This window comes from Euprymna scolopes, chromosome 18 (genome assembly GCF_053919585.1).
Source record: "Euprymna scolopes isolate OS-2025 chromosome 18, ASM5391958v1, whole genome shotgun sequence".
Classification (NCBI taxonomy): Eukaryota; Metazoa; Mollusca; class Cephalopoda; order Sepiida; family Sepiolidae; genus Euprymna; species Euprymna scolopes.
The window spans coordinates 6,572,349-6,585,485 of NC_136499.1; the positions used below are offsets into that span (position 1 = coordinate 6,572,349).

A 13,137-nucleotide genomic window follows, 5' to 3' on the forward strand; every position below is an offset into this window, starting at 1 on the left:
GCTTTGTTTATATATATATATATATATATATATATATATATATATACACACACACACATATATGTACATAAGTTGAAAGCGAAAACGAAAGTGAAAGTAGAAATTAACATCGGTAATTTATCTTGTGAAAAAATAAGGAGACACGCAGAACTTATAAACTTTATATACATATCGAGATTTATACATATCAATCAACTGAACATTGATTATATTTGTATCTGTATATATATACGTACATATATACATGTATATATGTATGGATATATATGTATACTGTCTAAAGTGTAAACGAAAGTGAAACTAGGATTGCCGACTTGAAGGGAAGGGTTTTACTCTACGTCACCATGTGTGAAAGTTCCCTCTCTATGGATGACCTCGTTATATTCAATAGGTGAGAATAACTTTTCTTTATTTTTACATAATTTTATTTACAAAAGAAAAAGAAAATATGAAATGACAAAGGTGGATATTGTATCTATTTATTTCAGGATGTAATTATACCAATTTAATATATTCTCTTTTATTGCTGCTGTTTTGTTTACGAGGAGCGAAAGTTCCACTTGCGTGTGGGTGGTTGTTTTGCGCTCGCTTCCTCTTTGTTTTCATTGCGTCCGTAAGATTGACAGTGAGAACTTGATTCATTTAGCTATGAAAGTTTTCTTTTTTTTAATGTAACAATGTCGCTTGGTAATATTAACGCAAACTTAGTGTTATTTTTATTATTAAAATTTGCAAATTTAGAGCGATATGATTGATTGATATTTTAAAGGGTTGCTTCTTATACAAAGGCAACGACGCTACAAGGGAAATAGATCCAATATGTTAACAATATTCATGCACAGCAGTTGTTTGTTTACACCTAGTCGAAATGAAATATATTTGTTCTGATTCTTGGCTCATGTCTACAAACTTTACACATATATATATATATATATATATATATATATATATATATATATATATATATATATATATATATATACAATATACAGAGAAATATATACATATAATATTGTATACGCAGGAACATAATCTAACAATCTCTTTATCAATATAAATCATATAAAGTATATATATATATATATATATATATATATATATATATATATATATATATATATCTGCATTAATCACAATATCATATTTAAGTGTATTTTACGACCGGGCAATGCCAGGCGGCCTGCTAGTATATATATATATATATATATATATATATATATATATAGTAAGTTATAAAATGTATATGGCGAAACGCGGAATATTCAGTGTAGCTTAATCGACATATACATTTTATAACTTATTAACTAGCTCTACGTACGTATTGAGCACTTTTGAAGTAAATACGCATAAATCATACTTTCGTATATTAATTTTATGTGCGTAAATGAAGTAGTTATATATATGTGTGTGTGTGTGTTTGTGTGTGACTGTGTTTGTGAGTGTGTGTGTGTGTGTGTGTGTGTGTGTGTGTGTGTGTGTCTGTGTGCCTCTATATACATTGTTTAACAAGAAAATACATGTGTCATAATTAGGGCTAGAACAACAGCATATGTTTTTCCTTGTTTTGACTCTCGAGTGTGTATCCGTTGATATCTTATATGCTTTTATATAGAGTCATGTGGTTCTCGGTTGATTAACTATGTCTAACTGTGTCGGATATATACTAGAGAGTCAAAACAATGAAAAAAATATGCTGTTGTCATAGCCATAGTTATTACACGCTGTATGTTATATATGCGTGTGTGTATAATACACTTATATATATGTGTGTGGGAGGGGATGATGATTGTGTGTGTATATGTGTCTGCTGGAGTATATTTATTAATGTTTTAATCTGTAATTATTTTAATAATATTACAGGATCAAAAAGTGCTCAATCTCATATGTAGAGCATGTAAAAATATCAAAATATTAAATGGTATTGAATTGGCTTATATAACGCTACCTAGAAATCAATGTATATAAGTTTGTAGAATTCTCTCCGCCTCTCTCTCTCTCTCTTTCTCTCTCTTTCTCTCTCTTTCTCTTTCTTTCTCTCTGTCTCTTTCTCTCTTTCCCTCTCTCTCACTTACACACTCATATCTCTGTACATAAAACCTTACCATGGGCGATGAACATTACCCGTCATAAACAAACAAAACAATCGATAAAACTTATTTCTGGAACGTAACTCGTTCATTTCGTAAATATTTACGTTTGAATAAAAACTCAAACTTTAGTCTTAAAATGGTTAAAGACAACAGAAATAGTTCGATGATCAGACATTCCGTGAAACTGCAGTAAAGTGTTCAGATCAACAAAATTTACTAATTATTTATATACATATAATAATAATAATAATAATAATAATAATAATAATAATAATAAATTGTACGTGTTTTTCATACAGCATTATATAAGACATTATAAATGGATATATTATTTCAGTGCTACATTATACGAGTAGAACTTATTAGCTGCATACATGTACTTATAGCAAGTAAGCTAGGTGAAAACGTTTGCTCTTCATTCAAGTGTTGGATTGATAAATTACTGTGTACTATGAATTATGAAGTTTCTGCGTAGTTTACCAGGCATAAGTACAATGTTATCGTTTATATACATACACACATACACACATACACATACATATATATATATGTGTGTGTGTGTGTGTGTGTGTGTGTGTGTGTGTGTGTGTGTGTACAGGATGAGCAACATGTAGAAAATGTTTGTCGTAGATAAAAACACACACACGTATCCATATATATATATACACACATATACATATATATACATATCTACAAACACACATACATATATATACATATCTACAAACACACACACACACACACACACAACATATATATATATATATATATATATATATATATATATATATATATATATGTATGTATGCATGTATGTATGTATGTAGGGCAAGCCAAATGTAGAAAATGTTTGTCGAATCATAAGAGGCGGGCTTCAAAACTGTGTAAATCAAGAAGGAAAACAATTTGAGCACTTGTGTTGAAAAATAACATTTCATTTTCATTAATATAATTGTCTTATTATATGTAGTATACACGATCTCTAAATAAACGTTTGTTTACTGTTCACCTACTTTGGCTCACGATATATATATATATATATATATAGAGAGAGAGAGAGAGGGGGGGGGGAAGAAATTTTGCTTGGTTTCATTTTACTTCAGTCAAAATTCACAGAAATCAAGAATGTTCTCTTAAGCTTGATCCCTATATCAGATGCATAGACATTCGAATATTCCATGAACATTTTTATATATCAAACACCTAATTAGTAAGGGAGTTGAGAACATAATTTTCCTCTCTCCAATCGACCATTTAAATATGTTATAGTATACGTTTCTTTTTGGTCTCTTGATCATACTGGATACTAAGACGAAAATTAATCTAGTCTGGTGGAGTATCAAGTTTCGTTCTATTACTTATGGTAAAATCACTTGAAGAAATTTAACCATTCCTCGTAAAGGCCATTGTGGGTTAGCCATATCGATGAGATTTTATCTGTGCCATGAATACCATGTGATTTTGAATAATTTGTCAAGGTTTAATGATAAGTAAAAGTATCCTCGTGCAATGTTGTCTTGATAAACCTCTGTAGAGAGAAACTTTAGACAATCGAGGACAGTGTCTAGTAGGCATTCAAGTTCTCTTTATGCGTGCATATATGCTTACGAAAACTTTTTATATGTATACAATATATATGTATATATATATATATATATATATATATATATATATATGTAAAATAAAATAAAAATAAATCTTAGATCTTTAAATAAATCTTTAGATCTTTGACTTACTTGTTGTTTTATCAAATACTTTTGCATGCAAAATCCGATCCCGCATTTTGCTAATTCCTACCCTCTGATGAGAAGGAAAGTATTTCTTCGAAACTCCGCGGATTAAGGACTATCCACTTATCTAGTGTTTCCTCTCCAGATTAAATATGTCTTTAACTCATTTCAAAGTGTTTTTTAACATGTTTTATTAACTGTTTGCTCGTATATATATATATATATATATATATATATATATATATATATATATATATATATATAAAAATGCATCTATATTCGGTACGTATTCACAGTAGAACCCCGGAATATTGTGGCACAAGAATACGGGTTTTTTCAAGTTACGATGTGGAATACGATGTTTTTCATGCCTCTTGTTATGGTATCTACCCCGCCTTACAGTGTTATTTATAATGTTTGAGTATATACAATGTTTTATATATTGTACTGTATTTTGTTACTAATTTTTAATGCCGTATTTCGGGGTTCTACTGAATATATATATTGTATTGAACAAATATAACAATAAATGTTTAAGTTTCTAATCTACTTTGCATTAATTAAACAAAATGTCAATTTTCCAATTTATACCAATGCTCTATTGAGCACTTTTATCTGGTAAGGATTATCCTACAAATATTTATTTTAATATTCATATCTATATTCTCTTTGAGTTTTCAAAATCATTCATTTTGTAAAATGTAATTTCTGAACTATATATATATATGTATATATATATATATATATATATATATATATGTATATATATATGTATGAATGTATTCATATATTTGCATACATTTGTATACAGATATATAAAATATATATCCACACATATATAGTTATATGTATACAAATATATATATACACATATATACATATGTGTATACCTATATATGTGTATGTGTGTATGTGTGTGTGTGTGTGTGTGTGTGTGTGTGTGTGTGTGTGTGTGTGTGTGTGTGTGTGTGTGCAGGTGTTTGTGTGTGTTTGCACGTATGTGTGTGCAGGGACAATTATTCTCAATTAGCAATATAGTTAACATGCTATTTTGTATTAATAATTGAATCCGTCCAAAAATATTGCAATCAAAATAAACAAACAAATTACATACACCTATCCGTCTCTCTCTCTCTCTCTCTCTCTCTCTCTCTCTCTCTCTCTCTTTCCATATACATATATATATAGTTATCCACATGAAGTACTGTTTCGCTGTATCACAACTCATTAGAGCAGCTAAACAAGCAACTACCTCAAGTCAAGACCGTCCAAACGACACACACACACACACACACACACACACACACACACACACATATATATAGAATATGCATAAAATAAATATATTTAAGCGTGTTTTACAAACACGCATCGCTAAACAGATTTCTAGTATACACACGCGCGCGTGCGTGCGCGTACTAGAAGCTTGCTTAGCGTTGCGGGTTTGTAAAACACGCTTAAATATGTGTGTGTGTCTGTGTCTGTGAATGTGTGTGTGTGTGTGTGTGTGTGTGTGTGTGTGTGTGTGTGTGTGTGTGTACGCACACATGTTAGCAAATCTGCCGTTTTACTTTTGCAACATATGTTTATTATTATATATTGTTTAACAACTCTTTCTAAGATTTTGTGTCTACATGTAAAGTTATTTCCGCCTCTAAACTGCACAGTTCAAAACATCATATCATCGCCCATGGCTGTCGCTAATGCAACTTGATCGCCGAAGGCAAAAGAATAGACATTGTTTCAAAATGAATTCTGCAGGATTTCTTCTTAAACTCAGAAATGGTTTGATCCCTGAAGAAGTTGATAAACAACACAGCAATCGTTATGAGTTGTCGGTTTCTTAAAACAATATATATATATATATATATATATATATATATATATATATATATATATATATATATATATATATATATGTATATATATATATATATATATATATATATAATTATTTATTTTATTTTATTTTTTTTTTTTTACTATAATAATTATGTATATATATATATATCTATATATATGCGTGTGTGTGCGCGCGTGCGCGTTTATATACATAGTATAATATTCTTCATTTATGCAAATTTATTGGCTACATATGTGCATACGTGTTCAATTTCGATTTCCTCACAATTCAAATGTAGCAACAATGGTGATATAATTACATACATTTACACCAGACCCCTAATTTTTCCACAGCACCTTTTTTTATAAACCCCAGCGTTTCATTGGATTAACTTCGAGGAAATCACAGCCATACAATCATTATATATGATGCGCGTATTTAATTCTCGGGTGTTTTAATTTTCTACTCGTTTTGTTTTTTATGGGAATGCCAGACAATCGCTCACTATTTCACTTTCTCCAACCAGGAGATCTTTTTAAAATTCTAATCGTTCTTTTATATATGTATGTAGTTATATGTTTATCTATCTATATGTTAACATTTCATTGTTTATTTCCTTCAGTATGTTGAAATGCGCAATTGCTTACAGCACCTGTTTCGTAGCGCAGGATCATTCATGCAATTATTATGCCAATTTTTTAAATTTATTCCGCCCTTTACAATTGGAAGAAAAAGAACGCATCAACTTTAAAATAAAATAAAAAAATAAAATGACATACGCAATATATATATATATATATATATATGTGTGTGTGTGTGTGTGTGTGTGTGTGTGTGTGTGTGTGTGTGTGCGTGTGTGTGTATGTATATATATATGTATGTATATATGTATATATATGTGTGTATGTATATATAAACGTTGGAATGTATTCTTGAGCTTTAAATTTTCCATCTTTCATTATATCTCATATATGCGTGTGTATATGTGTGTGTTCGCGTGCGTGTGTGTGCGTGCGTGTGTGTTTCAGGAAGGATGTGCGCACGTGGAATCGCACGTGTGTATGAATTGTAACCTAATTCCTATTCTCCGTTCACCCACTCACATGCCTATAAAACAAATGCATATAGCATAACAAGACGTCATTTCAATCTTGAGAGGCAGTGTATACCTCCTCTTTACACAGGGAGTTTATAGAGAAGTAACGAATGCAGAATCTCATACCGCACTTCTCGCGGAATTATCCCTCGTCAAGGAGAAGTCGAGGACGAATAGAAACAGTGGCAGTCTAAGCAGCGAAATGTTACTTGGAACTTTGTTTTCATCAAGGCTAAGTAGAAAAGCAAGACTAGAGTTTAGTCTACACTACGATTTAGCCCATAGCTGGAGAATGGATGAATATTTTCATATCATTTTCGGAACTATACTTTCATATTTCATAATAACCTATTTCTCAGGCTTTCATACATAAAATTGTCTTTATCTTCCCACCCACAAATTACTTCACACAACCAACATCATTACTCGATCTTCCCTGTAGAACTCAATGTATATATGTTTGTGTGGGTGTGTGCACGCGCGAACGCGAGTGCGCGCAAGCGTATGTGTGTGCGTTGCTCTGTGCGCACGCGCGTGTTGTGTGGGTCTTATGAAAGATCAGAACAACATCGGTATCGTATGTTTTAAATTCAAACAAAGACGGTCAGTATATGTTTAGGCTGAAGAGAGTTCCACATAGGTGACCAAATATTGTGCCACTTTTGTCTGAATTAAAACCGACAGTATCGATGTTGTTATGATCTTCTGTAGCATAAATATAAATATTTCGCTCTTATTTTTGACATTGTCTTAATAATCGAGCACTGTTAGGGTTCTCTCCCACTAACGTTTCCCGGTATTAAACGTAACGTTAAATTTCTTTTTAAAAAAATGAATTTAAAAAAAAAAACGGAAATAAACTGAACATGTGCATATGCGTATTTTTTTTCTAACCAGTTCTCTTCTTATAATAAAATTAAACACCTCAAGCTAAGATCGAAAAGAAAAACTAACGACAGTGAGTCAATTACAATAACTATTAGACCAGCTTGCCACGCTTTAAAAAGTGTTTTCAAACGTACTTCTTATCATAAGGAATCTGTCATGAGAACGATTCACACATATGTATTTGTGAAAATTGTTGACAAACAGATAAAAATCACAATGACCTCCCACGTACAAATTTTTCAATTTTGACCCCTGAACGGCCCTTTTCTCCATATGAAAACAGATGAAGTTTTCCACATTTCTGAATGCTTTATGTTTCTGAATTCTCTATATACTAAATTTCAAGTCTGTAGATTAAATATTCGTTGAGTATATAGGTTGGGAAGTGTCCTCACACACATTTGTACTTTTATAGATATAAGCTCTCATCACTATGTATACAATAATCACGTCTGACGCTGGGCCTTTTTTTAGAATCGAATCAAAGAAATCAATTGAATAGTGCGAAACGCGCGCATTTGCTTATTTGTATCTTGTTTACCTCTCTCTCTCTCTCTCTCTCTCTCTCTCTCTCTCTCTCTCTCTCTCTCTCTCAGTCTATCTATGTGACTCCAACATAAACAATGAACCTCAATAACCTTCATATTACTCAAACCATACATGTCATAGCGAGGTACCAACTTCTTTTATGAATAGTTGGACAAATTCTGCAAAACTGCAAATATTCCGTTCGGATTACATTTCTGTAAAGAAATGACTAACTTCTTTTTGTAAGAGTTTCCCGTCTGTGAAACACCTTACTGTCTTACTTCTTCCTATTGGTTAAAACATAGTCGTCCTCAAATCCAATGTAAACAAATCGTTGTTTAAGCCAGCTGTGCCTAAAACTAAACGAAAATTCTATGAGCAGAGGTTCTTTCTTAGAACTGTCCATCTGTGGAATGCAATACCGTGGGTCTGCTTCCCGGCTGACTATAACATGGTCGTCTTCAAATCCATCATGAATAAATTTCTATTGAGCCGTCCTTTCAGATAAGATAATATTGCCCTACCTTACAACTTGGTCGCCCTTAAATCCAATTTTTACAAATATTTGTCAAAAAACACCTAATCTATATGTCTATAAAAGTGTGAATGTATGTGTGAGGACACTTTAAACCTATATATTCAACGAATTCTTTATCTACAAACTTGAAATTTTGTATATAAGATATTCAGACATGTGGAAAAGTTTTAATCTGTTTTCATCCGGAGAAAGGGCTGTTAAGGAGTCAAAAATGACCAATTGATACATGGGAGTCATCGGATTTTTATCTATTTGCTAACGGTTCCTCAAATGCGCATGCGTGAATCGTTTGCATGACAGATTACTTATGTTAAGAATAGGTAGGTTTGAAAACACTTTTTAAGACGTGTCACGCTTGTCTAATGGTTATCGTACTTTACTCACTGTCTTTAGGTTTTAGTTTGGATCTCAGCTCGAAGGCTTTTTTATTTTTATTTACAAGAAGTGAATAGTTAACAAAAAATATATAATACTCGTATACACATGTTTCAGTTTATGTATTAATTAAAATTTAAAGATTTATACGTATTTTACGACCGGGCAACGCCGGGCGGCCTGCTTGTAGGTAATAATCAGTTCATATCATTAATCAGTGTTAAAAATAATCAGTTTCTCATCTTCGGGTTGAATAATTACTTACGGCTTATTAACCCTTGTTATCGAATGGTTCTTAGCTATGATAAGTGGTGACACTAAAACCAAAACCAAAAACGAAGTCAATTTTATAAAAGGAAATAAAAACACGTCAGAAGAATATTTGTAATAATGAAGCGACATTGAGATAGGTTTCGTAAATGTATTAGAGAGATTGAAAAATTTTACTTTGTACTTTATCCGTTACACCACGGGGCTTTGCAGATTCCCAAGTTCGACAGAAAGATCCTCGAGTTCAGCAAGATATGTAATACAGCGTGGAAAACTATACCGAGCCGTGAGCGAAATGACGTCACGGTTAGGAAAAATAAGACTATAAAAAGGAGAGAGCGCGTTCGAGAATACGATCACCTTAGAGACGCGGATAACGCTCGAAAGGACGTTCACGTGGATGACATCACGGGAAGTCACGTGTGGCAGAAGAATGAGGAAATAAATGTCAGTGTTAAAAAAAGTGAGTTCGAGATATTCTTTGTCTAGCTCTCCTTTGCAAAGTTGCATAGTGTGTGGTTCTGTTTCAATATTACAAATACACCTGGAGAAGATCGGAGGTTACATCGGTCAACAAGTTGTGGGGATAGCACTCAAGATGAGAACAGTAGTCCGAAGAATCCAAATAATGCAAACTATCACTTTGCTTCGATTAAATTTCAAAAATCTATCATATTAATGTATGACACTATCGTTTCCCGGGGAGAATTCATCATCAACTGACAATTTAATTTGTCTTCATCGTGGATTTGGCCTTGGTGTGTAATAAAAACACCGATGGCATCATCAGTGATGGCTTCATATTATTAGACTGAAATGAGCGATTATTTAAACAGGACAAATCCAACCACCGTAGAGTGTGCACTTTTGAATCGTGGAACTGAACGTGGACGCGCGTATGGCAACTGTATGCAAATGACCGAGCCGTGTGCGAAATGACGTCACGACAAGAAAGAAAAAGAGAATATAAAAATAAGAAAATGTGTGCAAACCCGGAATGATCTCAAAGAAGAGAACGGTATTCGAAATGCATTCGATAATTATGCCAGAGAAGGACAGGGATAGATGTGTCACGCATGGTAGTAGAGGGCGACAGGAAAGGACCTGTAAACAAATGTCTGTAAATAAACGTCGGTTGTTTCACTAAGTAAAAAAGTGAGTGGAATTATTCTTTTTCTTATGTCCCTTGGATCTCTACACGTTCAAACGTGTGTAAAATTTGGGTAACATTACAATTGGAACAAATGAGGATAATGCCAAGGCTTCTGCTAAGAAGCTAGTATCCCTTACCGTGCTATAAAATTATTCACACTAAAGAGCATCCAACATATTTACAAAACTACAATTCACCCATACATGAAGTATTTTTGCAACATCATGGTAGGCGGATCTCATTCTTAAACAGGGTCCAAAATAAGTCTAAAATCTAATAGGTTCCGCACTATTGCCAAGCACCATACTCGGTCCCATCGCCCTAATGTTGCATCTCTGTGCCTGTTTTAAAATACTAGCATGTGTACTAATGAACTCATAGCCCTAATGCCCACCCGACGAACCTACTTCCGACTAATCCGACAAGCAGCAAAATCCCACCCCTTCACTGTTGAGGTTCCTACTAACCTGCAGATGTTTTAATGTAATGTAAACAGATATCTCGCTGCTACACTCCCCACATTCTGCTGCTAGACACGATCCAAAATAGTAACCTTTCAAATGGCAATATTCAATGCTTGGGGTGAAACTGGGTAAAAATAAAAAAGTGTTACATGTAAAGTTATCAGAAAATGTTTTAGCGCAAACGATTCACGGGGAGAAAGAAGATGCTGGATTGTCTGCTCTCATGAAACTGTCTGAATCCAATAAAAAAAAGATGTATGGTCAACTGTATGGAAAAAATGTAAGGAAGTAAAATTGGATGGAAATGAAATTGAATGAAAATGGAATGAAATACGGCGGTGAATTACTGTCAACAAATTGATGAAACGTCGATTAGAAATGTCGACAACATCCATCATTGGTACCCAGAAAAAGCCCAGTATTCCTCGACGACAATGTCCGACCGCACCTTGCTAAATAGACCTTGTAAAAGTTGAATAAATTGGCCTACGAAACTCTGCCTGATATGCTATACTCTCCAGACATCTCATCTACCGACTAGCACTTTTTCAAGCATATCGACAACTTATTGCGTGAGAAATGCTTTAAAAACCTAAGCGATATATACAAAACGTCATCATTGACTTCATCGCCACGACGTGTACCAAAAAGGTATGATAATATATAGGTACGTGCAAAATTAATGATCAAAAGTTTAAAATATGTTGGTTCTTCTTAACTTAATATTCACCGAAATTCACGAAATAAACCGTGAATAGAATTTAGTTTAATAGTTAAATGAAACCAATAATCTAATAAGAAACCATAAAAATAATGAATGAACGTTCGTTTTTTCTAAAGAATATGCAAATTAGTTAATCTTCATGCAGTCGTTCGCATATCCATGACTGAGTATATTAAAAAGTTCGTTTTAATAACTTTTAAATAGAAAAGTATGTTTTCAATATCAATTGGTCTGCCAGGCGTAATTTTTAAATAAAATTTTTGTTGATCTTTTATGCTTAATTTTTTTTAGTAGAATTTGGTTGGTCGGTCGGACGCAAAGTTTTAATGAAATTTTCGTTGACCTTGTAGGCGTGTTTGGAATAATATTTTCGTTGGGCAACCAAGCTTAAGTTTCAAATATAATTTTTGTTGATTTGCCATGCTTAAGTTTAAACTAGAACTTTATTTAGTCTGTCAGGCGTAAGTTTGAAATAGAATTTTCGTTTATCTGTCAGAGTTAAATTTGAAATAACATGTTCGTTGTTTTATTACACCTAAGTAAAAAATAAAATTTTTCTTGTTCTCTAACGCTTAATTTTGAAATGTAATATTTGTCACTAGCTGGACGCACGGCGTTGCCCGGTCGTAAAATACGCTTAAACATGATATTTTAATTTATGCAGATTGCATATGTATTATTATAGAATCAATCCTCTGTTAATTATTATATATTACGGGGAATAATTTGCACGGTGGACTAATTTGCAAAAAAAATAAATAAATAAAAAATAATAATGACAATGTTCATCAAATTCCATCTGTGTTTGTTTACAATATTACGTAAGCTGATATTTGAGTGTTACGTTGAATGCCGAGAAAAGCCCTTTTGATTAATTTTTAGTTTTAAAATATGCAAACGAAGAAATGATTTGCGGCAATTTTAAATGGCACTATTTTCTTTTTTTTTTTGCCGTAAATTGAACTCATTAATAAGAAAAAATTAAAACAAAAAGGTGGGCTACACCCGGCCTTGAACCAGGGATTATTCGATTTGTAGTCGTATGCTCTACTACTGATCTATATCTTCAGATGAAAATATAGCTTGATTTTTTAAGACGAAATAATTTATTTCATAAAATATATCCCTGGAAAAAATCTTCGTTATTATCTATAAGAAAGAAAAAATATTTTTTAGGGTTGGATTTTTTTCAATTTTCGAAAATTATTTGGTGAGATTTTATTATTTCCCTTGACCGGTGAAACATAAAATATTCCCCTGTAAATATTATTCTTGTCTATCTATAACAGAGAAAAGACTATTTTAAGATCGTTTTTTTTTTATTACTTTTTTTTTATATTTATCGGATGAATTTCTGTACAAAACATATCTAAGAACACTGCCAGGCATATAAATTATATTTGTATGAAATTTGAAAAAGATAGGATCAGCCGTTTCG

General features: G+C 32.4%; 1 protein-coding gene across 2 annotated transcripts in view; it reads left to right on the top strand.

Moving 5' to 3' along the window:
• Positions 1–77: 77 nt before the first annotated feature.
• LOC145297490 (tyrosine-protein kinase fyna-like) overlaps positions 78–13,137 on the top strand; it is a 504,206-nt gene continuing 491,146 nt past the window's right edge. Inside the window, exon 1 of one of the 2 annotated variants that reach the window (XM_080143376.1) lies at positions 78–391. In XM_080143376.1, coding sequence (XP_079999502.1) covers positions 345–391 — 47 coding nt within the window. In that variant the 5' untranslated portion in view covers positions 78–344. The remainder of the gene's footprint in view (positions 392–13,137) is intronic. The other variant, XM_080143377.1, reaches the window with a different exon arrangement.